Source organism: Gymnogyps californianus, chromosome 4 (genome assembly GCF_018139145.2).
Source record: "Gymnogyps californianus isolate 813 chromosome 4, ASM1813914v2, whole genome shotgun sequence".
Classification (NCBI taxonomy): domain Eukaryota; kingdom Metazoa; phylum Chordata; class Aves; order Accipitriformes; family Cathartidae; genus Gymnogyps; species Gymnogyps californianus.
In genome coordinates this window covers 6846594-6874526 of record NC_059474.1, presented here as the reverse complement: position 1 = coordinate 6874526, position 27933 = coordinate 6846594, and the positions used below count along the sequence as shown (strand labels likewise).

Genomic DNA, 27933 nt, shown 5'->3' with positions numbered 1-27933 from the left:
CACGTGGGTGGGTGCTTCCGTCCCTGCTCACAGGGTTGTTTTAGGGAAAATAAACAAAAGAGCCACGGAGACAGAGAACACAGGAAACTGCTTGTAGCAAGAAAAGCACTTTTTGTGTGCCTCTGAAAGGCAACTAGACATACAGGGAGTTTTAGGTGTGGTGTGACCAAGCCCCTCGGGGACTCGATGAGCGGAGGGACAAATAAATCATAACCTAACCCATGGTACCCTTCCAAGGCGACATCAGTTTGTCTCCAGCTTAAGATAAGCACCATAAATTCCCACTTGGCAATTCAAAGTTCCCATTTGTTTGAACAAATCGGATCCAGCCAAAATAAGTACGCTGCTCATCTCTTTTCCTATTCCCTAAGTGGCCATACAAATCTGAACATACTGAAAGAAAAAAAAAAAAAAATGCTTCACATTATCTAAATCTTCAAAACAGTTTCAGAACTGTTTAGTCCTAAGAGAGAACTTCTACTTATCTCACCTGAAAGACTAAAGCATAACAGATAATGCAATTACTTAACAACCACTCTAAATTCAAGGGAGGACAAAGTTGAAGCTATGTTCCCTGCACAGGAACCACGAAAAAAATTCAGCATCAGAACAGGTCAGACAGATACATAACTGTGATGGCTCCTATGGAGAGAGGAGAGTTACAAAGAGAAATTCTGATGTGGAACACAATGGCTTTATCACAGCTCCCAGATTCGTTGTTGACTTTTTAAACAAACACCATTAAGGCACATCTACAAGGGATGATGCAGATTCTTTGCAAAGCATAAGATCTGGGACACAACAACAAAGACACACACAGAGCTTTTGTTCTTATCTCACTTGCAGCAAGACTGAAGCACAGACCAGAAGCTGCAGTCTGCCTCCACCACTGAAGGACGTACACCCTTGAATTTAAGGCCAGTGCTATAACCCAGTCTGAAATTCTCATGCACATTAACTTCAAAATCCTGGAAGCCTACAATACGGTCCATGTTGAGATGGTTTCTCTCTTCCAGGCACCAGAGAGATATAACTGCGCTGACAGGTATTAAAAAGGCATAAATGAAAGGAGAAAGAGTTATCATCAGCCACTAACTCCCCTCTTCTTGAGTGCCTGGGATTGTATCAAGACTTTCAATTGGACCAGTAAGACACGTAAAATCCTTAATAAAGGAGGCGGAACAAATTGCAAACTGTGAGACAAATACATAAGTAGAAAGTGGTTCATCAGTTTATTGCTTTTTGCAACCTGAACTTTGCTGCCATTTCATGGATGGTCGAGTCTGTGCAGGCGTATTCAATGCAGTATACACTACCACAGAGAACAATGTTTTATCACAAGCCATAATAAAACTGGTGGGAAAACAATCTAATCCTACATCAACGTAATTTGAGAATTTGACAGAAAATACAGCATCTCCAAAAAGCTATTGGCATTTACATTAACCAACTGATTATTTTTAAGTTACTGAATAAAGCAAACTGGTGAGAGACCAAGTGCTCTGAAACACGTACTTTCGGTGTATTCAGGATGTCCTCCCAACGCATGCATTCTGAAATCTTCCAAAGTTTCACTAATACCAAATGAAATTAAGGTACGTTGCTTCCAGTTTAAATACCAGGAGAAAATAATTAGTGCATTTTAATATATTAACTAAAAGACTATCTGTATAAAACTCTTCACACATGAAATATTTTTAAATTAAACAATATAATTATTATACTTACAAGAAAAACATAGACTAGAAATTTATTGCTAGTACAAAAATTAATGTGTTTCACAGAGGAGAAGTTAGATTAATCTTATTGCTATAAACACAGAGACAAGAATCTGATTTTCAAATTTGCTCACCATTCACAACTGGCTTTCAAGGACATGTAGGTACATGGGACTTACAAAGGATGAGGTCCACAACTTTCTTCAGAGTTATGCTTTATGATCTGATGTCATTTTACTGCCTTTTAGTATAACAGCAAGAATCAGCCTGCTCCTCCTGCGTTCTAACATTATTATTCATTAGATCTTCTCTCCACGGAAAAAAAAACCAACAAAAATAAAAAAACCCAACCACCCTAATCTTGCTTTCCCACATTAGTATTTTGAAAATTTAAAACTACAACTACATTCATATCTTCACCCATAACAAAAAAAAAGTGGGAATGTTCGTCATGTGGAGAGTCCATGACTATGAACAACATTTCTAGGCCAACCTTTGATCAATCTGCTAACAAGCTTTCACTCCCAAAGAAAGCATTTTTCACATACTGTAGATTGAGTAGCAACACTACTCAGTGCAAACACAGTCATATCTACTACTCTACTAGTAACAAAACAAAAATGAACATCAAAACCTGCTTACAGATCTGCACAGTCCAGTTTCTTTGCAATGCACTGATTTCCAGTCACAAGAACATATATCTCTAGCTTTTTTTTTTTTTTTAAAGTATGCTGTTTTCAGCAGTTATCTAGCTTGCTACTAGATCATACTACTTTCTCAAAGTGATTTTCTTAACTTATACACACTCACCCAATTGCTGACTTAAAAGCTGATCCAGGAAAACCAACAACTCTACCTCTCCCTTCAATTAAATAGTCAACACTAGAGGTTCATAAGGGTTATCATCATTGTAAACTATTAAGGTTACGATATCTGTAATTAATTACTTAAGGATCATAAAGTCAACCAATGGAAGTTTTAACCTAGTCATAAATTCTATTATTGCTAAATGGAAGATTCACACAAACCAGTGTTTTACAGAACCAGCAATTCTCAAGTCAAAAAAAAAAAAAAAAAGGGGCAGATTTTGTATTATTGCCACTTCTTTAATTGGGGTAGCTGAACTCTGCTGCAAATCAACTAGTTAGAAACATTTATCTGGGTCTTAAGGAATGGAAGTGACAAATGATCTGGTTCAGGTGAAAGCCTCCTACTGGCTAAATCCTCTTATGGTGCGCCCTGGGCCCAAACATGCCTCATGATAAAGCAGGATTCTAACCCAATACATTAATGCATCAATGATTTTAATGTCAATCATGAATGCTGAAGTACTTACTATTCAGTTGTTGCCACAACAGTTCCTCTTCCTTCACCTCCACTCCCACATTCCTCCTCCACCCCCAAAAAAAATATTAGCACAAAAACAAGAATATCAATATTTGAGGAGGAAACACAACACTCAGGTTGCAAGAAATGAAAGACTTGAGAAGCACACCCCTTTCTTTTCATGGTGTGCACAAAGAAGAGTCATACACCAAGAACTGGATCAACAAAGTAGTTCAGTGGAAAATAACTCTTGCATGCTGTTAGACAACTCAGGCTAGCATTGTGTGTACCATACACATCTGAAAACAAAACCTCTGCTTTTCTTCACACAACTTAAAACTTTAAATATTTTAAATGGATCTCTTTCAACTCCAAGTTGTATTTACATAGTTACTCACAAAAATGTGCAAAGTAAAATCTGACATCAAAATAAATTTAAAAGTCCAACAAATTGAACTTAACATGAAAAAAGGCAGCAGAGATTCCACGTCCATTTTATACACACTCTAAAGAACTACTTAAGACAGTGAAAAGGTTGTTCCAGCTGAACCTCTGGAAATTTAACAAATCCAAACCATGCTGCACTTCAATCACTAGCTATCTCTGCCGCAGAATTCACAATGTATCCCACCAGTGAGGTCTTTGACAACTTTTTCTTTGATCAGTTTTTGCAGGAACTTTGTTTCGCTTGTCACATTGTGCATAGTTTGTCCGTTCATGGCAGCCATGCAGAGGTTGTTGTAATAGTGCAAAGGTGTGCTGGGCTGATCGAGGTCATATCCAAATCCTGCTAAGCTCACTTCATCACATAAATGTGTGGCCAGAACAACTGCTGTGACCCCAATTGTAGGTACATTCTAAAAAGGGGGGAAAAATGAAGCCTGCTGAATTCAAACATTCTCCTTTGCCAGTTTTTATAAACACTTTACAAAATGTAATGGCTTTGTCTATTCCCTCCCCTCTCTTAAAACTGAAATCAATTAAACAATCAATTAAAACTAAAATCAATTACAACTAAAACTAAAAATCAATTAAATGATCAATTAAAAGTAAAAACTTCAGGGCCAAGTACTAATACAACTTTGCCTTTAACAGGACTTTTGGCTGTCAACACTAAATTTTTTTTCTGTGAAGGCAAGATGCCCTATTACTATGTAGTTAAACTACAAGTGAACCCTCGCTCCAAACACTCAAACAGCTCCTGACATGCAGTTAAACTTGACATTTCTTGATGTACGCTTACTTCAGTCTTGAGCAACATGCCCTCTAACAGTATTCTTCAGAATATGACTTTTCACTGAACAACCTGTGAAGAAGGCAAGTATACTACGATACAACTAAAAGATACATAGCTTGGTATGTTACGTTATTTTGATAAATGAATGTGAGAAGATCCTTCAAACATTTGTGCAATAAAGCTACCATTAAATGCTTTCACACAAAAGCTAAAAAGACGATGGATATTCAGTATTTTTCATAGTTCAAGAGAACTAGTGACATCCGATTTCTCAAACAAATAATTAAAACAACAAAAATGCAGTGTATAATTAAACTGGGCAATTCATCACTCCATACTATTGCTGGAGTGAAGGACATAGAGGGAGGATATACCTATCAGTTGCTATTGAGCACACCAGCATACATGTAACCTCCCAGCTATTGGAATTGCTTTTACACTGGCCTGGTTTCCATACTCTCTCTGCTTTCCCTGCGGCTAGAGACACATCTGTCCATAGCTGATTGCTGGTTTGACTTAACAGGGCTGCTTTTAACACACTTAACATACATCAAATGCATGTTTTGATTATTTAACACCAGTCACAATAATGTGTGAATGAACACACTGTACTGGAATTAATTTATGTCTCACTGCATCTGAATGCTTTGTAAAACAGGCCATTTCATGTCAGCATGCACAGGCATAATACCTCATCTAAAAAGGTGAGCTGAAATCCTACTTTGATTTTACACAAGAAAATACAAGAGTCTTTTGAGAGCGCATTAATTTCCCTGTTACTTGAGACAAGCTCTGCAACTGCACAGAGAAACTATATTGAAGGAAGAGCCCAAAACTTTTTTCAGTTTCTTATTTTACTTTGGATTTTATAGTCTCCTTCTCCTAAAAGGAAACGTCTTACCTTATCCCAACCCCAGAATTTTGATCGAGGTTCAGGGAACTGTAAAATGTCCAAAGCTGTCTCTTTGACGATGACAGGATTCAGAATTCGAAACTGCTTTGATGTAAAAGGAATTTTCTCAGCAACCTCCTTCCAAAAGAAGAGTCGCACCCACAGAGGCTAAGAGAAAGAACAAAATAGTTCAGCAAAGGGAAACTCTGAGACTGCAAAGTGTATGGCAGACGGTACACAAGTTATAGAATTCATCAGTGATTCTGAGAAATTCAGGAAACCATTTATAGCTAAGGTGGTTCAGGAATACCAGTGTACAGCTCAAGTGACTGACCCAAAAGAGGAAAAACTTTCAAAGCATTTGGAATTGCGAAGAGGACAGCAGAGGGAAAAGGTGTTTATTCTGAATATTTGACTGCACTTTGTGTTTAATCAGTCAACATATCCACCAGCACCTCCAGGTTCTTTGGACTTTCCCCAGCACAACTGAGCAGGCAGCAGTATTTAAAGAAATGGGAAAGGGAACCACAGTTTTCCACAAACATTAACCAGGCATTCTGAAGCAAGCACTGGATTTAAAACAATTTTGCCCAGGCTTTGAAGTGAACAGCTGTTGTTTGACAGCATCCACCCAATGATAAATGTAACACTTCAGAAGAGGATTTACACAAGATTCAGCAAGCTAGATTCTGATTTCATGCCACTTGCAGTCCATTAGATGCATGCTAACGGAAAAAACAGTACTAAATCAGGCTCATTTTACAAGTCTTTCCATATAATGGGTAACACTAAGCAAATGATAAAACCGATACAGCTGCAACATAGACCTATATTTTTTAAACAGGCTTTAAGGTACAACTCTACAGCAGCTTAAACTGATCAAATCTAGGTTGCTATGGTCCCATCTTCCCACCCATGCTCTGAATCAGTTTACTAAAGTACCAATGCCTGCACAGAGAGCTGATCCAACTGAAAGCCTAGTATTTGAAAGCAGAATTATGTTTTCAGTTCACAGAATCACACAGTGGTTGCGGTTGGAAGGGACCTCTGGAGGCCAAGTGGTCCAACAACCCTGCTCAAGCAGGGACACCTAGAGCTGGTTGGCCAGGACCGCGTCCAGACGGCTTTTGAGTATCTCCAAGGAGGAAGACTCTACAACCTCCCTGGGCAACCTGTGCCAGTGCTCGGGCACCCTCACAGTAAGAAAGTGTTTCCCGATGTTCAGAGGGACCCTCCTGTGTTTCAGTTTGTGCCCATTGCCTCTGGTCCTGTCACTGGGCACCACCGAAAAGAGCCCAGCTCCATCCTCTTTGCACCCTGCCCTCAGGTATTTATGTACATTAATAAGATTTCCCCCTGAGCCTTCTCTTCTGTAGGCTAAACAGTCCCATCTCTCTCAGCCTTTCCTTATAGGAGAGATGCTCCAGTCCCTTAAGCATCTTCATGGCCCTTCGCTGGACTCTCTCCAGTATGCCCATTCCCAGATCTGTTCCCAAAACTGGCTCTCTGCACCAGCAAAAACACCAGAGCAAGGAAGAAGGTGGGAATGAGCAGATCTGCTCGTAAGCCATGCTAAAACCAGAAAAGGTACTCTTTTCATAAAGCACATACTTCAGCCTTGTAACTCACTAACAGAGGACGTTGCAGATGCCAAAAAGCAATCACTCTTTCAATCCCCCCAAAACAAACTTTAACACAGAAAGCCGTCTTTGTACTAGTTGTTCTTCAAAACCAAACCTTAAAACATGAAATAGCCAGATAGCTTGTAAAACAAGTAAGTTAGGGATTCAACTCAAGTTAGAAAGCTGCTGGTCATCAAAATTACCACACTGCTGCAGGGAAGGTCATAGACCGACACTGTCTTGTCCCTAGTAAAAAAAAAAAAAAAAAAGCAGGAGCAGAAGTTCTTAAATTTGCGTGAATTCATGCATTCAGGAAAATCTCCCCTCTACAAAATATACTCAGATTATTCAAAACAAGCCAATAACCCTGCACACACTCTCTGGACTAAAGTAGTAGTAGACAGTCATGGTCAATATTAAACAGACCTTCCATATGCTCTCATGTTGTAAAAATCACAGAATTAAGAAGGGAACTCAGAGTACCTAAACTAGTATGTATCAAACTGTTAAGAAACTTGACAGGCTTTCTTCTAAATCTCTCTCAATAATTTAGAGCACTTGTTTTCAATCTGTGGTCAGAGAAACCTAGCTACTGGTTTTCAACTTGCAGAAATTATCTGCCTGCAAATTGAGGAAGGTGAAAATCAGCAATTCAGAGTTTGGAAACATGGAACCTTTCTATCAATTCCTTAGGAATCGCTGCACTTCTTTAAATATTCAGTGAGAAATAAATGACCTCTTAATTTTGGAACCACAGACAAATGTGAACTAACAACTGCGATGCTTCAACTACCTATTAACTGCATGTATGCCTATTGTAGCAGCACAGACTTTAGCTGTTAAAAAATGGACTTCCATCCAGAAATCTCATTTCTATTTCAGGCTGTGCAGACTTGAACAAGTCACTTAAACCTAATCTGAAATGAATTCCACTTTAGTAAACACTCGATATGTCCCATAGCTTGGTGCAAACCACCAGTATCTACAGAAAAAAAGAAGTGTTACTGTCAGCATGGGGCTTCAATATGAATGCTGGTACCAACTGTAACAAGGAGACAGAGGTAAAAAACCCACAAAGTTACATAAGAGATCCTCAGTACACTAAAACAGGAAGTAACAGATCAGTCAGCTTCTTAAGCATTAGGAAAAACCAAACAAAAATCACAGGTACATAACACTGCCACATTACATACCAAGGTTTCGTTTTTTACCATTGCTTGAAGCCAATTGAAATCAACGCTTTTAAACAAAACAGCCACAAACAAGCTAGCAGGAGGATACTCGTGTTCAGAAAGGGGGGCTCCTTCTGGGTAAGTCATCCGTATAGTAGTTTTGTTACCAACGTGATCTGTGTATCCTTGAACTGGTGCATCATTTAACCTAACAAAAAAAACACCACAGTGGAGAGAAACTATTTAATAAGCATGGGTTACAATGTCATTAAAACATCAGACACTAGGCAAAGAACTTGTATTTAGCCCACAGATTTTTGACAGAGCAGAGCACAGCATTTTCCTCAGTATCTCCATGTTCCTCGCCTCACACACTCATCCATCCCTTATCTTTGAGAGGAAGCCAATTCTATTTCTGGATTAACTGGCACAAGTTCAAAACTTCAAAAAGAAAAGCTTGAATAGAAAAGTAACTTAAAACAGCATTGCAGAATTTCATATTCATTGCCTTGTGCCAACTCAGAGAGGCTTAAAAGAGGATGAGAAAGAAAACACACAGGAATTTGCCTGCGTTATCTTTTTATATATTTATATATATATACATACACACACATATATACACACACAAGTATTACACACAGAAAGGCATTCAAATTATCCTTTCAATGCAATGTAATGCATTCTATGGGTTTACATCATTCCAGCTCACCAAAAATTTTAGATGCTAGCACAGTGCTGACAAGAACAGCATCATCCAGCTCCACCAGTTCTGCAGAACAGCGTAAGTCCCGCAAACTTTTCTGTATCAACAGAAAAGTCACCTTCATGCTGCCAGCCCTAATTTCAGAGAACAGTTAATGCAAGTTCTCTGCCCCTCCACATGCCAACAGGTTTGTTTGCCTTTGTGTAAGAGCTATTGACTCACTGTATCAAGTCTTCCCTTTTTAAGAGCAGCAAGTCTTAGTTTACAAAGCAACTTGGGAAAATATTTGTATTAAATTTATTTGTGACTTTACATGATTCGAAATACAAAGAAGGAGAATTCAAACAGAAAATGTTCAGAAGGCATGAATACAGAGCATGTATTCATTTAATTCAGACACTAGAAAACATGGGTAATCATAGAAAGCATGCACAGATCTTGTAAAGATAAGGAAAGACAAGCATGCTATACAGTGTGTAAGCAAACAGTATACTGAAACACCAATTAATTTTTATTGTGTTTGAAATAGCTGTTATAAAAAAAAATCCTTCAAATAAGCGTCCCAACTAACCAAGGGGAAAAAAGGCAGAGGTGAGTGCTAAAGCCTACCTCTGACAGCTTTAACATATGAATTGATAAAAACAGGATTGTCTACTTGTCTATGATTTCACTGGCTTCTATCTCATTTCTGCCCATGTTTTTTTGTATCTGAAGTCCACAAATAATTACACTGAATTCCTGTCTTGTGAACATGACAATTTTTTTTGCTCCTCAGACTTCAAATTCCATCAAGTCACAAGTAAATTTCTCAAAAGCACTTTTAGAAATAGTCTTATAAGTTGCATAAATGTTGGAGATACTTTCCCCTTAAAAAACAAAGTCAGCTCATAAAGTAAAGTTGAAGTAGCTGGAATCCTTAAATGGAAAATACCTACCTTATAACAATATCAAACTGATTCAATAAGTGACCCAGCTCTGATCCATGAAGAATTCCACCACTGCCAACAACAACACAACGCTTACAGTGTTTTGACTTCAAATCTTCTGGTAAATCATGCTCAGGTAAGAGTTCAAGGAGATTTTTAAGCTTATCAAAGAACTTTTGAAATCCAAAAGGAGGCTGATATTTAAATAAAGCTTCATCTTCATTTATATTTTTTCTTACAAAGGGAGATATGTCCATGCTATATTTCTCCGCAAATAACTTCCCCATTTCTTTCTTCACATAAGAAGGTCGGCACTGTTCCTGCAATGCAGCGCTGGCATACTGTTGTGCTCTCTAAAACAAAGCATACATGATTTCAGTCAGGAAAGCCAGCTTCAGGAACATATAAAGCCCTCTTAATGCAACCCACCAGCTGACCACTGGCAGTTTAGCAAACACAGGGGTTTATAAAGAAAGCTCAAACATGAAAATACAAGACACATTAAAACATTCACTCAAACGCAGATACTAACCAGTGCAGGGAGAAATCCTGCAAAGGAACGCCTCTCCACCCAATCACCTAAATCTGTATAGGAGGTTTTCTAAAGAATAAATTAGGCTAGTAAAAGTGATAAGTGAAAATGGACCATTTGAGAACATTTGTACTGTTATTTACAAAAACAGATAAAAAAAATCTAGACGTACCTCTACCCATCTAATTCAGCAGCAAGCAGAATTCTACTCCACGGATCAATTGTGTGACCTGAGTTGTGCCTGCTGTAGGATTTTACCAGAGACACATCCACTGGGTGAATGTGAAATGGCAGGCTGGACTTGCTTACTAATCAAAATGAAGCAACACTTCTTCCATAAGTATTGCTAAAGTGGTATTGCTAATGACTAAAACACAACTTTAAAAGGAATGCAAGGTGGGGGTGTTTCAGGTCTTCTTTCAAAGACTAGTCACCAAAATAAGAGGCTACAGTTCCATATTGCATAAAAAGATTAAGCTGTCAGATAAAACTACACATTGATCCGGCTCATTAAAAAAAAAACCAAACAACAAAAAAACTATTCATGTATGTTTTTTAGAAATCTGTAGTGGCAAGCCAGTATCTGATGTAAGGAAGAAGAGAAATAGCAAAGGTATTATTTTTATCAGTTAAAATAAAAGCTTTTTGCATGTTCTCTTCCCTGATACAACTTTGCTGATCTTTCCTCCACTGTAATTAAAAAAAACCATGAGCAAACACAGGGGCCAGAGAGTCAAGATTCAAATCTAGTGCTAACGCAGTTCTCCTTCTGTACTGTTAAGGAAAGGGAAGTGTGTATCTGGGTGCACAAGGAGGGAAGTTGTGCTGCTTTTGGGGTTTTTTGTTTGTTTTTTGGTTGTTTTTTTTTTTAAACAAGATTGTTCTACAGAACTGCCTCTGCCACCATTAAAAAGGTCTCTGCAAGTTTGGGCATAAACACCACACTTCTTCCTGGGCAAAGCACAACTGAGCAACTTTGCCAGCAAGAGTCAGTGCATCTTTGGAAGAGCCTCATTTTTAAGGCTAATAGTTGTGCATCCTATCAGTAAAAATTAATGCCAATCACTTGACAACTGCCCCAAACAGTTTGTGATCAGCTCCTACCTAACTAAAGAGCAATGCTATTTCCTCATCCTGCATCTAACACAAACAAAATGAATCATGAGACAGCGATAAACGCAGTCCATGCAGTCTTTAGGTTTGCTTGGCTTAAGGTGTTTGTTGTTCAGATGCAAGAATATGTTATTCAGAAAAGAAATAAGTCAAATGAGAAGAAAAGGGGAGGCAAAGAGGCTCAGAAGGGGAAAAACATGCACTGAAGAAGGTGGGAGGTGGGGGAGGATGCACATACAGGGATGCTAAGATGAGACTATCTTAATCAGGGCTTCTGCTATAAGTTGTGTCTTAGCGTTGAGACATTCAAAGACAGAAATGTAACAACTCTAAGCCAAGGTAAGTACTGTTATAAAGAGCAAACAGGTTAAATAGCAAAGGCAGAGAACCGTCATCAAGCATTAAGAGAAAGCTCTATTGGCATCTGTTACACCAGCTTAAAAGCCACATGCAAAACTGTAGTTGAAGTAAGTAGCTGCTACCTTAATAAATAAATGAACCAAGAGCTGCACCCTCCTGCACATTTGCCCTGTGATTCCAAAAACATCTGAGCAACTACAAGGCAAAACAGACTGGGGAACTGGCTTAGGTAAAAATAAACCTTTGGTTTAATGTGTTGGGTTTGGGGCTTTTTGGTTTTTAAATATGTTACTTTTCATTTGCATCAATTTTCTGACCACCAGTGTCATCTGCACTGACACAATAGTATGATGAAATGTCCATTTCAAATGCTATTCTTAAGTCACAGTTATCTCATTTTACCCCTAAAAATGCAGTTTCTCTATGCACTTCTGTTGTCACTCCACAAGAACAAAAACCAGAAGTTCTATGGCATGAAATGAAGCAAAATATATTTTCCCCCACAGGATAATTTCAGCATTCTAGTTCTTTGTCATAGATCCTTATAACTCTTATATTGTCAATTAATAACTTTTTTTACGCCGAGTAAAAAAAAAAGCCAAAAAATACTAACCCTTACACGATCGAGGTCCACATACGGCATTTTTGTTCTGTCACATTCTTCAGGGCCAAAATGTAATTTTAGGATATAAAGGAAGCACCCTCCAACCACAAACAGTGCAAGAAGTCTAAAAATAAACAGGAGGGTGTAGGGGTAGGAGAGAGGAGAAAAAAAAAAAAAAAAAAACAACTTTTTTTCCAGCAATCCATCACCTGTTAAGTGGGTATTTTTAAACAAATTTAAGACAGTTGAAGAACTTCAGGTGACTACTTGCATTTGATTCAAACCAAGAAAAACTATTGCTTTCTTCACTGCAAGTCTTTCACAACTCTTCAGAGCTATCTGCAGGGAAGTGCGAACATATATAGATGCTTTGATAAGGACAATGTTGCACATTGACCCATCAGAGATGCATTTAAAGTATATGATGCAGGCATAGAACTGCATAAATCAGTGTCAAACAGCTCTCCTCAAAGAAACAAAAAGCGACTTTTGTTTTCCTACTTTACAGGGCAACTCTATTTTGAAATATGTATTTTCATGCAAGTTAAAAAAAGGATGGAACTTCAAATTGCAAGATTTTGGGCCAACGGCCACCACTCACAAACAAAACTTTCAACTCACTGGCAGGCCAGAATGCAGAATTTAGATGCTCAGGTGTATATTGAGAAGCATAATTTAGTTATTTACACCCCCAAAACACAGAGAAGGGGAAAAAAAAAACCACACAATGAACTTTAAAATTGAGTAATATAGACTATCCATATTTTTGATCTACTCATTTCTCATTCCTAAGGAATCTCACTGTTGATCTCCAAATATTCACTTGGTTCATTTCATGTCTAAACCGATCTGCAAGAATTGCATCATTATTTGGTTAGAGTTGTGGTTGTTGCTCAAGTACGTAGTTTGAGCTTTATTATTGATTTTCATTTCCTATGGTTTCCTACGGACATTTGCTTAAATGTCTTTAAAAAATATACAACCTACTAAGTGTTCAGTGCTTCTTGAAACAATTTCAGATGAAGTTAATACAGGTTTCCAAGATTTAAAAAAAAAAAAAAAGCTTTTACCATATGGACTAATAGATGCAATCCTGGCACTCAATTTGCAGTATATGCTGCAAACAAGGTGACTACTGGAAAAGCAGCACTGTTCTTGCATCTGATTTAACTAAATTTTGCACTGGTGGGGGGTCTAAAACTTTCATTAGCATGTTAGGCTGCAACCCCTGGAAATCAGCTGACTGGCAGAAAACAGGGGTTTCACAGCAGATCAATGAGGCTGGTTTTCCTCCACAGAGGTTTATCAAGTATCTCTAATGCAGCTGGGGCTGCTGAGACTGCATTCATTCAGGTGCTCAAAACACCAGTGGATATAACAGTTTGGCTTTGGGTTTTTTAAGCTTTAAGACTTAAAAATTCACGTGGCAGAGAGGCATCACAGTAGTGAACTTTTTTGGTTTAAAATACGGTTCTAGATGTACACTAGCACACACTCATTAATTCTAGTCTGATGTCAAACTATAACCAATGGAGTAAGATTTTGTGATGTAGCATTCCAGAAGTCTTCATAAACAAATTAACTATGAGGGGACACCTCCCCAAAATACCCACTAAACTTCCACTGCCCTTCAATTTCTTCAATTATCAGACTGTACAAAAGCCTCCACATTGTTACTTATGTGGATACAAAAAAGACTGGAAATACTTGTGAGCAAAGTACTGGGATCTCACATTGGCTTGGGAAAACAGGTACTACTACGAGAGCGCCTATGCTCCTCAAAGTGTTTTAGGTGCCCCAGGGAAAGCTGTGTGCCTAACCGTTCATTCAGTTCCTGTGGCGATCTCATCCCTTGATTTCTGCATCCTTTTTGTAACTGCCCAGGCTAGGTGAAGAGCAACTGACCTTTATGTTGCTGTGACAATGACACTTACTTGCGAGTACCTTTTAAAAACCAGCTTGGTCTTCTCATCTTCATGTGCAGCCACCTTACACCATTGCACAGGAGGTGAACAATCACTTTTCAGCTTCACAGAGTTATTGTCACTCAGCATTGCTGTAAAAAAGAAAGAAAAAAATTATCATAACTTCTGCTGAATTGAAAAAAGATCATAGGACATCCAATGACTGTTAACTTACTCTGTTTCCCAGAGAAGATTGTGATTGTTAGTTATCATGTCAGGAATACTGAATTGCTCCAGACCTCCTTGTGATCAAGAACATACTCATTTCAGATGCACCACCAGGACACAATTCTAAAAATACGTACATGTTGCCAGGCATAGGTCTTTGCATTCTTCATAAGCCTGAAGTCTAATAATTGCAATTACATCAGTTACTGTCAAACACTACTGTTTGATCTTGGTCAAACACCATTTTGTTTGAGCAATTATTAGACTCCAGACAGGAACAAAACAAACAAACAAACAATCTACACAGTATGCTCAGGGTATTTAGGATCCCTGAATCCAAATGTCCAAGCACTACGCTACCCTGCAGGCTTCACGCATGCTCCCAGCATGCAGAACCTGTACAAACCATCCCATCCTCAAGACTGGAGCCCACATTTCAAATCAACTCCCCGATTTCCCCGAGGTTAAGCAAACCTGTCTCATCATCCATTTGAATCTACTGCTGACCTCTTCAGAAGCCCCAGCAACGTGGTCAGCAACTTCAACAGCAAGCACCAAAGAGGGTGTGCAGGAAATTTTGCCTTGCACACAGCAGGACCAGGAGGCTGCCAACACAAGGGCAGTTTCTGTGCACAGCAGCAGCTCCCCTCCAACAAACATTGTGAGCCCAGCAGGAGTGCACAGTGCTCCCTCACAGATGGGCAAGTCACTGATCATTAGCTAACAAGAAGCAATCTCACTGCTTACTGTTTGTAAGCTCCCACAAGTTTCTATCAGCACACTTCAATTCTGATTTTGGAAGGAAAAATGGAGGCTGGCACATCAACTTCTCACAGGCTGCTGCCATTAACCAAAGACATGAGCAAACAAGGAAACACTATGCAAAGACTACCCATACAAGCCTGCTGATTTTGCCCTGAAAGGAGAAGGGATACGGGCAAGGGTTTTTCCTGCCTTACTGACCTCCCGAAACAGCACTCCCTTTGATCAGCCAACCATGGAAGGGTGCAGCCTGATCCTCTACAGTGGAGGATTTCAGCCCTACTCGTTCCCTTTGATCTCAGTGCTTAACCCTCTCTGCTCTCCACTGCAAAGATGTTCACACTCTTCTGTTCTCTTGCCAAGAGCCCTGTCACGAGAACTTTTAAAAAAAGCTGGGCTACGGGAAGGCTTTTATCTAGGGACGATCTTCCACACTCTCTTTTCTGCTCCACCTCCTTTTATTTTGTATGGTGATATGACCCATTTGAACTAGCCTGTATTGCCGCTTCAAAACGCTGTTTGTTTGGACAAACAACTGAAGTTCTTAAACACCAGGATGAAGGAGCTGATGAGACAGAAGTCTCCCCTCCAGATCTCAAATCCAGCCCACTAAAATTTCAGGGATATCTAATGCAGAAGATAACTCAAAGTTAGTCTCTCTTTGCACAGTCACGCATCATTTCTCAGTAACAAATTTGATATACATGGTAGAAGGTCAAAAGCCAAACCTTTGCGATACAGGGTGGGACAACGAGAGATAAAGATCAACACCAGCATCTTAAGTCCTTTGAAGAGCAGACAACAGTTAAGTGATGCTTTCTAGAGTCACCTGCAAGTGATCATAGCTCAAAAAATAGAGCAAGGCAAAAAAAAAGCCTAATGGTTTTTGCCAGCAGAAAACTTCACTACTTACCTCAAACATAGTAGTATCACAATAACCAAGTTTCCTAAGAACCTCAAATTACCTACCTAGCTGTATTTATTAATTGCACAGACTCTCTGAGCTGTCACACCCGTTTGTAGGCCTTTGTCACAAAGTAGCAATACCTTAAACAACACCTTTTAGCAGATCTGAAAGCACTGTACAAACCGAGGTCAGTACCGTTACGCTTGTCTTGGAACAGGGTAAACCAAAAACCAAGGGGTAAGTGACACCCCAAGGTCCCCCAGAATGCTAGCAGTTAAGCTGGAAATCAAATCCAGCTTCAATCTCCCACACAAGACAGCAGGTCACATGAAACCTATCAAGCCTTACAAGCTCATCATTTTCTCAGAGCAACGCCTCGTCTTTACTGGCTGCATCTATACCACTGAATAAAAACAGCACTGAGGAGCAAAACCGGGTGTTAGCACCACCACTCCAGTCATTCACATTACAAGTCCATTTTGCTCTCACCTAAGATTTGCAGCAAATCAGTCAAGTCCACATGGGTAAAGGCCCAATGTGCATCAGCAAAATTTGTTACAAGGACCATACCCTAGTGCCAGTTATGGATCACCAAGCTGAACTGCTCTACCCTGAGATGTCCAGTGCCAATCCAGCAGGACTTGCACAATCACCTTATATTCCAGGTATGACACACGTCCTTCCTGCCACACTACGCAGACAAGACAACTAAGCACCCCTCATCATTACCTGGGACCCAGTACCTTCATACCAACACATCTTGGAGACGACAGGTATCCACAGAGATCATGTCGCCGGCATGCACAAGGAGCAGCCCCAGTTCATGGAGCCTGCCAGCACAGTCACACGTGGCACACGAAACGAGCAGTGATTAGAAGATGCTGCAGAGCTGCGGAGGAGAGCTTGAATAAGGCCTGCAGACCATGTGGAAACTCCAGGATTGCTCCACGTACTACAGAGAGTACACACAGCCAGATCATCTCGGAGGAGACTGGCTCAGACCAGCACAAACAAAGGGCACTCAGCACTGTTTGGCAAAAGGGAAGGAGATCGCTCACTGACATGGATGGCTTACTATATAGACGTGCTCACTGAACACTGCATATGCCTAAGCTACAACATACAACAAAACAATAACTAAATCTGTCAGTTCCACAGATCTCTACATATACGGCTGGTGAGAAGTATAAAATGGAACTTTTCTTTTTTTTAAAGAAAAAACGCTGAATAAAAAGCAGGAAACAAGCTTCAGCCATTTTCACTAGAGAACAATGCAGGTAATAATTCTCTCTCAGGTAAACAACATAAAGAGGCAACTTGATTACAGTCTATAGGAACCTAGATCAGAATGGATTCTGCACAAAAGAATCAGTCAGACTAGCTATCAGAGGATCCTGCTACCAGGAAATCATTGCAACAACGTACCCAGTGACATCATGAGGTCTGGCCGTGGTACTGGTAACATTTATGAGGGAACACACTCCAGACTAAGCACATATTTTCCAGCAGTTTGAATCAAATCCATAACGTTTTACAGCTTGAATTACAAAGGTAAGGTTAAAGCCTCACTGCCTTTGCTTTGTTCAAAGCAGGTTTTTATTTTTTTTTGCAAATTAGTCTTTCCTATTCTAGGACCCAGGTCCTGTTGTAATTTGACAGAAAGACTTGCTTGTGAAAGACTGCTCAATGTATGTAAAACTTTTTATTGCCTAATAGCACTAACATACTCCTGGAATCATCCTGCAGCACGGAACAACATGACCAATCTCCTCTGCTATATAAATCATCAAGGAGTGCTCTGCCAACAGCACACTTTTAGTCATTTCCAAGGGTGAGAATTTCCTACCACAGAACTGTATGCAGAGATCCTACAACAGATGCACTTTTCATGAAGCATTTCAAAACAAAGTGAAGGCTGCAAGAGATCTGAAAGATGGAGAAGGAACTGAAGAGGTGGAGAGTGATGAAGACAGAGGAGGATTAATGAGGAATGCAAGACTGCAATAAATAAGTGCTATCAGAAAGTCTTCCCAGCCTCCGAGCAAAATAAATTCCAGTCATCCCCAAACAGTTGCTTCCTTCATCCTGGATGTGCAAAAAGGAACAACAAAACACAGAGAATTTAATTAATCACCTCAGCACATCCTTTCTAAGTCCAACTCTCAGTAATTAGTATGCTCAATGGTTTTTTTTAATTTGTTTATTTAACTGAAATAATGTCAGTTTTCATTTCATTTGCAACAGTTTACTTCAGGTTGCCTTTTGTCAGTTCTGTCTACTTCAGATGATTCCTTTCTTGATCAAGTCAACACATATATACAGATAGATCGATCAAGTCAAAATACATCTGTCCAGCACAGCATTTTTTTTAAATTACTCAGGATTTGGTCCTGCACTCTTATCTAAGTCAACAAGCACCTTCCACTGGCTGGAATGGTGTAAGAGTGCTCAAAAGAGCAAGGTTGGCAGTAACAAGCACCTGAGAGCGCACCTTCCCCACAGTCTTCCTGAGCTTCAAAAAAAATAAAAAAAAAAACCAAACACCTATGAGTTTTTCAAAGAGAACCATGGCAGTTCAGAAACCAAGCACCAAAGACAAGCTGTGCCTATAGCATCCAGATTTTGTTGTTTGTATACAAACACCACTGCCAAACACCACTACACCCTTTCAGAAAGGGGCAGTGCTACAGTTGTTTTGGGACCCATAAATGCAAAAGCCTCAATTTGCGTACAAAAGATGTCTCAGTAGTAATGCTGTATTACAATCACATTTTGCATTGACATTTCCATAGCTACTCATTGTGGTGTAATTAGTGAGGACTCGAGGGACTTAAATTTGCTTTTCATCTACTGAACTTAAGCGATCTGTGTAAAGCTGCTGCGAAAGCTAAATTGTCCATCAGTAGGAACACACTCCAAAGCTTTTATGGTGTTATTTGTTTCACCATAATTTACTTTTGTCCCATTATTCTTAAGTAGACAAAATTTCCACACTTGGATTATTTCAGAAGCAATTAATTTCAGTCTTCAGGATGTCTTTTTATGTGGGAATGCTAAAAACTAAAAAGCAGCATGTGTCAAGTTGTACATGACCACTGCCACACCCTGAAAAATTGCATTTGGTTATGTACAGCACCTGGATTTACCCAAAGACAAAGACAAGGACTCTCAGCCCCCATTGTCTGAGTGCCAACAGCGTTACCAGGTATGGAGACAGGACCAGACCAGGCTGCATACGAGTGCAGAATGAGGCGTGTACCTACATCCCTCACCACCCTCTCATGAAGCCCCCAGAACCATAACCCCACACAGGAGATGTTTCCACTTACCTCCCTCGCCCTACCAATTCAAGCATGCTCCCACCTCCCCACACACCGAGGGTCCAGTTAACAGCCTCCGCGGCTGAGCTCAGCATTTTATGTGGGCAGGTACTGTTCCAAAATAACTGTCTGTGCAGGCAGGGACCAGAGCCACAGAGGAAGCACTGGCATGGACAGTTACTGTCAGTTGGTAACTCTTCATGCAGAAGTTTATCCCCCAGATCTACAACAGTACCTGCACACAGGCTGTTATTTGCCACTTGCTCTTACCCGAGCCCGTGGGGAAGCTACCCTAGGCAAGCCACTGCTGAAAGCCCAGCAGGACAAGAGGCATCTTCTGTTCTACAGCTGTACAGCATCTAGCACAACGTGATCTTGGACAACGCCTGAAGCTCCTAGGAGTTGAAAATACAAGTTAACTTTCCCTCTTACAGTACCACCAGAAGTAGTAGAAACAGCCAGCTTTATGAGTCATCCACAAGACAGTCCATCTCAAGGTCTTGCTGCGCAATGCAGCCTTTGAAGTTCACGTAACAGGATCAAGAAGCTTGCAGGGTAAAGCCCACAGCAACTGAAACCCGAAAGTCACATCTATATAAAGGAATTACTAATCAAGAAAAATAGAGCTCAAGCAGGCAGTGAAACAGATGGTAAAGCTAATGCAAAAACACCTGCTCATTTCATGCCCCCTCCTCTAAATCAGATAGACACACATTACTTAAGAAACATACTTCCAAAAACAGTAAAGGTTAAAATAAAAGCTACTTCGTTTTGAGCAACATGTATTTTTCAAAAAAGGCAAAGTTAAAAGGCAGAGAAGGTGTTTTCACATGGAATAAACTTGAGCAAGATACTCTTTATTGAGATGTTGTGCACATTATCAGCAATGAATTCTGCATTAACTTCCTGCTCTAAGGCTTTTCAAAACAACAAAAAAGGCATACTGCAAAACTTTATGCAAGGAGTTAGAAGAGTACATTTAAGAAAACTTAAACTGATTACAGATTGTTTCCTGGGACACATTTGGGGAAAACAGATGACAAAAATTGACAACTACAACACTAAGTCTGTGATTACTTGTGAGAGTTGTGCCCATGAAAAGATTACACATTTTAATCTATCCTCATTATTGACCAAATAGATAAGAGATTAATTTTCATTAAGGCTTTCAAGACTGATACAATATTTGAATAGAATGTCATTGATTTATGTAACAACATGAAAAATAGTTTGGTAAAATTTATAGTTAAGATTTTTTTTTTTGTTGTTTGCTTCTGCAGTACTGAAGCCCATAGAGATCAAATGTAAGGGCTGAGATGTAAAAAAAAAAAGAATGGTTAATTAAATGGTAGGTTTTGTGGTTTGTTTTTTTTTTTTAAACAGATGTAAAAAAATGTTTAAGAGCCATCTGTTAAGCAGAGCCTCTTGGCTGAAGAAATCTAAGAATATGAAAAATTTAACTTCTTTATCTTCTGTTCTTTTTTTAAGGAAGTCATTAAAAAACTGGATTCAGAAATCAGTACAAAACTCTCCCAGTTCCCTCCCACATCCTCAAAACCTGTTCAACTCTCTTTAATGGGCAAAACAGTCTTGATTTGGGGAATTTTTAAGTAATATAATTTATTGCCAATTAATACAACTTCTAATCACCGATTCTAATATTGACAAAAAGAAAACAAACAATTTAACCCATCAGTAAACACCTTTCCTTCCCTTTCCACAGGCTAAACTTAAGCCAAACACTTCTCCTCCTTGTCTGAATTTCCCTTATTTTTGCCACAGGTTACACGGAGCCCATCCCAACTCCTTTGGGGAGGCGACAGGCAGTGCAGGAGCTTGGGGTCATGTGCATAACGGTTTCTGTCTGCAGCGCCTCTGTGATTCTCACTGGGTTTCTTCTGCTCCTCTGTGTCTCTTACCAGCTTACCTGCTCTGGCATAGGTGGCCCACAAGTCCCCCAGGGGTGTCCCTCCTCCGGGACCCTCCCTCCCAAGCCTCCTGATCAACCCATGATACCTTCAGATCCTTCCTACACTTTCAAATTTCATCATCTCTTCATCGGAAACAATAAACCATAATGAAATAAACTTTGCAAATAACCTCTGTCCATTTAAAAAAAAAAATAATAATTTTTATTTTTTTAAATCAACAGTGAATCAAGCCCCATGCCAATAATAATCAGGGAGAAAAAATAAATACAAAGAATAAAAAAGCTGAAGCTAAGGACAGTTAGTTGTGCAACTCATTAAACACAGAGGACTCAGCAGTTGCAAGTGTTTTACAGTCAAACTGCTACCTTACAACTGCAATGGATTAGAGGTATTTTTAGCCATCCAAAACACAGAGTAATTCTTAAATACAAAAACAATACGGAAACATATTCTCTCGTGACTCAAAGAATTTGTTATTAAAAAACCAATCAACCCGGAACAACATACGATCACCCTCTAGCAAGAGGCACTCCAGAAACTACAACACAGTGAAGGACTGCCTCACTTTCCAATGACTTCTGCAGAAGTGAATCCAAATTTTTAAGCCAAATTTTAAACACAGGTTTAACAGACCAGGAAAGCTAATTGAAAAGCTGCCCAGATGTTGAAACTGGATTTAAAAACCTATACAAGTAAAAAGCCTTTTATCTGACTCAGGAAAAAGTGGGGAAAGAACAGGAACAGACAAGTTATCCCAAAGGAACTGTTTCTGACTGGGAAATCTCTTTCTATAACACAATAAACATTGGAATACCTTCTTTAAGACTCTTGTTCAATGGTACATGACAAAAAACCCTTAAAATCACAAGCATGAGGAAAAATTCCAGAGATACTAAAGATTTGAGGCAGACTTATCGGTGACATGCTGAGGCATGAGAGACTCTTGCGTTATAATCTGTTGCAATGTGCTAACTGTTGGATACTTGTCTTCAAATAATCCTCTGATCATCATCCTACCACTTCCTAGCGGAAACAGTCACAAGACAAAGAGACAGCAGGCAGGGAGCTGTTGCAGATTAGGCACTGACAGCTTTTCGCTGGAGGAAAAACTGGAACTAAAGTTAAAAATTAGAGACTTCTGTCAATTATTTCTTTGGTTGCAACTGTATAAACCCCACAGTAAAGTTGGTACTTTAACATATTTAAATATTTGATAAATTTTCTTTGAATATTATCTGCTTAGCACCTATTACTATTGAATGAAAAAAGCATTTGACAGACATGCCTGTTCTGATGAACAGTAGAGTCCATTGTTTTGGTTAATTTAATAAAATCAATAGAAGGAATACATCCTTGATGGCAGCCTATAACATGGTTATAAGCACCTACAGCAGGACATTGATTATATTAGTGCATAACACATCCTACAAAACGAACTTTGACTGGTAAGGCTTTTTAATCAGACAATAAAAAGTAAAAACCAACACCATCTGTACAATCTGCAATTCATTTGGTCAAGATCTGTTTCCTCAGAAAATGAGAACGTAATACTGAGTACTACACATGGGGACGCAATTGGCAAAAAGTGAAACGAGGAGTAAATGAAAATTTCAGAGCAGTTGACAGACACTCTCAAAGGCACTGACAGGATCACAGGTGAAAATTATTTTGCCTGGAGCCATGAATACCAGCAAGAAGCAATAGTACCTTAGAGGCATCATCATTTTTCTCTCCTCGCCTTATGATGTTCTACTTGTGTTTTCTTCTAATTGTTTAATGGCTCATTCCTACATCCTTTTTGCAACATCAACCACCAACTAACTCATGAAATCACTAATAAGCTTACATTATTGTGTCTATTTGCCCAGTCTTTTCCTATAGGAAGGCTACACATAGCTAGGATACAACTTGCTCTTAACCCTGGGTCATCCAGACTGAACACAAAAAAAATCTGTTCCAGCTCAAATTCGGTGCAATTATCAGCTTAATTAGAGATACTCAGAGTGTAACACCATCAATTCCTTTCAGCAGCATTCACAGGAAGCTTTTTGGATATTAATAGCACCTGCTAAAATAATGTTATAGGCAAAGAACTCTTAGTGACATTGTAAATGACAGTTCAATGTTCAAAACACGGATCACCCTCTTGATTTCACTTCTGCCTCGGCACCCTCTTCTCTAGTCAAGCTTTCGAAGCTTTTCTAAGCTTTTCTGTGAAATCTCTTTCAGGTGCTCTGAATTGAGAAACAGCAAAAATCCGTAATGCATAAACACAAGAAATATCACAAAGATGTTCTTCAACACTTAGAGGGCAGCTGATGCTTTGCAACAGATGAAAACAGTATCTGAATTTGGAATTTTTCTGACTCTCAAATGAGCCACAGAAAGCCAGTGTTCCAGCCAAGCAGGAAGAAACAGGTGAGTTAAAGCACTGCTGCTGTGAACAGTGTGGTATTAAAAAGACAAGTTTATTTCTTGCAGAGGAAGCTTTTGAGCCCCTCTCGTGCCTTTTTTTTTTTTTTTTTTTTAGAGCAAATCCCAGTTTTTCCTTTCATGTTACTTATGTAAGAAACAGTGGCCTGCCTGCTCGGGGTGTTCAGAACCTGAGGTCAGCCACTCCTCTCAGCATCTGCTGAAGCCAGTAAACATGCAGGAAGAATGAACTGCAGCATAACAGCAAGCAGACGCTACTCAGAAACCCCTCCTATGCACATCTCACACGCTCCTTCCGCAGCACATCCTCCTCCCCAGGCCCACAGACCCTGCGCTTGTGGAAGCACTGCTCCGCTCTAGTACTTTGAGGAAGAGTCACGCGAGCCAGGAGGGGAGGAAGAGAGCACAGTGTATCAGCACATCACTCACCACCAGCTGGGCAAGTTCATCTAGCACAAGTGGAAGATATTTCTGAGCCCCTACAAGGAAGCCAAAACAAATTAGGTGTTTCCCCTTACACGGGAAGTTTGAGGAACAAATCTTCCCTAAAAGAAATGGTCGGAAAAGATAGAGCATAGCATTAATCTTTACTGGGCTAAGGAAACATGCCAGCAGACTTACACAGCCAAGATGTTTCATATTACATCTGAATTATGCAGCAGAATAGCACTGAACAACTGGTAATTATGGAACAATGTTAATAGTACAGCAGCATTTTTACCACAGTATCATCTAACTCTCCAAGAGATCATGGTAAAAATCACACTTGAGCCTACAGAAGCAAAAGAGGAGATGCCAAAAGCCTCCCATGAAGAAAAGGCTTAAAAGGAAATTGCAATATAGCAAACAACGTTGCTGGAACCAATTTTAGTGCTTAACTTCTGAATTCAAGACTTCAGGACCTAACAGGTTGCAGAGACAGCTGGCGGGATGGGTGAAGGAAGAGCTGCTCCCAAGGAGAACAGAGCTCCGCTTGTCTACCTTCGCAAAACAGGTTGAGAGTTTGTCCTTAGATACACCAAACATGTAAGCATCAAAGCCGAAAGCAAACAATTCAAACAAAAGGACAATATTAGCACAAAGGAAAAAGTGGTCATAAATAAATATGGACTACGAGCAGAAGATTCCTGAGCAGCAAAGGAATAGCCTTCCCATAGGAATAATGGAAAATAACAGCCTACACAAGTTTTAAGAAAGTCCTTAATAATTTATGAATGACCTTATGAGAGAGTTGCCCGCAACAGGGGAGACTCCCCTGTGATCCAGAAGTCCTATGTTCGAATTACCATTGTGCAGTTTTGAAGCGTTGGATGTGCCCGCTGCAGATGCTTTAATCTGTGGTGTGAGTAAATTTCATTCAGACTCGCTTGTAATTTGAAAATTACTCCATGACAAGTTTGAAGCATTGGCTGGTCTTGTTCAGTAACCTAGCCTTTATCAAAACTCAAGACCTACTTAAGTTTTCCAGGCTCTCTATCTAAACAAAATAACTCACCCTCCAAACGCCCCAGCTCTGCAGCAATCTTGGCACGTTCCACATTCATCACCTAAACAGATGTATGTAAAGCAAACAAAATTAAACATTTTTAGCCTGTTTTCCTCAGTGAAAGGAAGTTTCTGCTATCACACTTTGTCTTCCTACATCCTGTCCCTAACTGCCTGTTAATCATTTGGCCGATTTAATCAAACTCTATGGAAGGGAGGGTGCTAAATCCCAAGAAGTTCCAGGAAACCAGAGGCAGGACAAGCCCGTTTCTCATCAGCCTCGAGGAAGTGGCCAACACACCAAAGCGCTTGCGCACACTAACTCTCCAGCTGCGTTTTGACCTGTCAATGAAATTTCCTGCATTTGTTGCCTCTTGTCCAGCTAGCAGAGAGACAGCTCCCAGAGGCTTGGGAGACAGCTCAAGGTTTCCTGCTGCGTGATCTAGAAGGGAGATAGTAACCTTGCTGCAGCAAAACAGATAGAATAACACAGTCTGCAGGAAAACCGCACATCACTTCTAAACTGCAGCTGTACGGTCCCATCATAAGCAGCGTTTAAAAACATGTATCCACTTTAGACACATAAAGAGCATTTATCTCAACAAGTTTTCTTTAGAAAAGTAAGAACTATGCATCTTTATTTACCCTTTTTCTCAGAATGAGGCAAAACCAGCCATTTACCACAGAAAAGCTGTTTACCTCCAGTAATTTTATGAACATTTCCCATTCATTTCCATAACTAAAGAGAGCTGCAAAATAATCACCTCTTCTCCATCAGCTTTATATTTTTATCTACTGAAATAGGAAAAAAAAAAACCAAACAGCTCAGCACAAAAAACTCTTTCCTGAGTAGTGCTTAAGAAAATAAAAAGGTTTTGGCAGCAATGGCAGAAGTCGCTTCTGTTTTGCATTCGTATCACTCCCAAGTGGGAAAAGACAAAATCACCTACAAAAAGGCTATAGCAACCTGCAGACAAGCGGAAGCCTGTAAATTTTATTTCAGAACAACAAATCAAGACAGCCCCAACTACATTCCTCTCCCTCCCAGGAGAGGCCCAAGACAGACCTGACTTCCATCGCCCATCTGCTCGAGAACTCGCAGCCACCACCTCACCACCCAGAGACCTCCCCAGCCTGGCGGCTCCTCGTCTTCCCCGCGAGAGACCTCAAAGCACAGGTGCTGGTGGGCACATCCTAAACACCTCAGCCCCACATCGCAGCGGGGTGGACGTCGCGGCCTGGCCCGGGTGACCCTGGAGGCCTCCGGGCACCCCCGGCCCGCTGAGGGAACGGCGGCCCCGTGTCACATAAATATCTCCGGGACCCATCGCCCCCTCAGAAAACGTCCCCAAACGTTGGTGCCTTCGCGCCTCAGCGGCACCTCAGACCCTTTTCAGCAGCGACAGAGGCCCCCGGGGCGCTTCTGAGGGCAAAGCCGCCTCAGCACCACCACACCCCCCTCAGCACCCCGGCTCCCCACACCCGCAGGCCCCGCGCCGCCGCACCGGCCTCCCCCACCGCCGCTAAAAAAAACACCCATTCCCCCCTCCCCTCCCCCAAATTACCCCAAACAGCCGCCTCATACCCGCGGGCAGCGGGTCTCCGCCGACCCGCCGCCGCCCACCTGCGCTGGGCTCCGACCGGGCGCCTCGCCTCCGCATCGGGGCGCGAGAGGGCGGCGCGGCCCCGCCGCAGGTAACGGCTCCGCGGGAGCCGTTGGGGGGGGGGAGGCGGGGGCGCCGCGGCACGTGGCGGAGCGCAGCCAATAGGGGCCGAGCGCGGCTCCGCAGCGGGGCGGGGGGAGTGGGGCCTGCGCTGCCCGGGGCCGAGGGGAGGCAGCGCCGAGCCGGCGGCGGCGGTGGGCACAGCAGCCGAGGGTAGGCCGGCTGCCGGCAGAAGTGCCGCAACCTCCCCGCTCGCCAGCCTTTTGTGGTGTTACTTCCCGAAATGAACATTTTCCAGACCTTTCTTTCCTCAAGAAATCGTGGGTTTGGGGTTTCCCCCCCACACACACAGCCAGGGGGCCGTGCGGAGGGACTCGCGCCCCGCCGTCCCCTCAGCCTGGCCACCCTGGCTTCGCCACCTCATTTTTTGCTGCCTGTGCAGCACCTTCGCCCTCTCCTTCTGGAAAAACGAGATCGATCCCAAAATCACAGCATTTTAGCTGCTTTTATTGTGCCTTACACTCCCAGGAGCTTGGGTGTGTGAAGGTTTTCAGGCCTCTCATCAGCTGTCTTAGGAAACTTGTTTTTCTGACAAGACTCGCCCAACACTGCCACAATAAGTGTAAAAAAAATGTCTGATTTAGTGGTGGACTTGTGTAAAAGGCTGCTTGACTGGCAAGAGAGGAGTAGCAATCTTCCAGACCCGCCTGACCATGGGCGTAGAAGTCACAAGTTGAACCACCGAAATAAAGAGCTGAAAAACCACTGGAGCAGAGCTGGAAAGCCTGGGCGCCGGCTGCGGGAGAGAGCTGATTAGGCAAGAAAACAGGTTAAGTCATTACAGATTGTGCTAGTGAGGAATTTTTAAATTTTTTTTTAAATATCTGGCTTATTGCTATGGTGCCTAAAAATTGCTTCCTAACCTAGATGATTGTTGCAAAACCGAAACAGCAATTCCAGACGTTGGTGGCTGCTAATTTATGAGCGCTGGTATTACAGTGCATAACACACTACAGCAGCCATGTCAGATGAGCCAAGGAGATATGCTTGCTCTGAGAGAAGGTGGGATAAAACTGGCCCTGCAGTGTTGTTCA

General features: G+C 40.9%; 1 protein-coding gene across 4 annotated transcripts; it reads right to left on the bottom strand.

Moving 5' to 3' along the window:
- Nucleotides 1–1218: 1218 nt before the first annotated feature.
- Nucleotides 1219–26768, bottom strand: ST3GAL5 (ST3 beta-galactoside alpha-2,3-sialyltransferase 5). Of its 4 annotated transcripts, XM_050895631.1 has the most exons (8): nt 26761–26768; nt 25186–25237; nt 14150–14261; nt 12215–12329; nt 9606–9949; nt 7989–8175; nt 5183–5341; nt 1219–3901 (listed from the first exon to the last, which is right to left on the bottom strand). In XM_050895631.1, exons 2-8 carry the CDS (start codon nt 25232–25234, stop codon nt 3638–3640), a joined length of 1230 nt encoding a protein of 409 aa, XP_050751588.1. In that variant the 5' UTR covers nt 25235–25237; nt 26761–26768; the 3' UTR covers nt 1219–3637. The 4 variants fall into 4 exon arrangements, with proteins under 4 accessions (XP_050751588.1, XP_050751589.1, XP_050751590.1 ...); XM_050895632.1 differs by lacking the exon at nt 12215–12329 and having other exon boundaries at nt 14140–14261; XM_050895633.1 differs by lacking the exons at nt 25186–25237; nt 26761–26768 and having other exon boundaries at nt 14140–14239.
- Nucleotides 26769–27933: the final 1165 nt, after the last annotated feature.

What these genes read in the sequence shown, in the direction of transcription:
- ST3GAL5 (XM_050895631.1), bottom strand. Translation starts at nt 25,234, where the DNA reads ATGAATGTGGAACGTGCCAAGATTGCTGCAGAGCTGGGGCGTTTGGAG. An exon ending in ACCAAGCTGGTTTTTAAAAG is followed by an intron (nt 12,330 to 14,149) that starts GTACTCGCAAGT and finishes GTTTATTTTTAG; the next exon opens with ACTTCTTGCACTGTTTGTGG. An exon ending in TGGTAAAAAACGAAACCTTG is followed by an intron (nt 5,342 to 7,988) that starts GTATGTAATGTG and finishes TCTTTCTCTTAG; the next exon opens with CCTCTGTGGGTGCGACTCTT.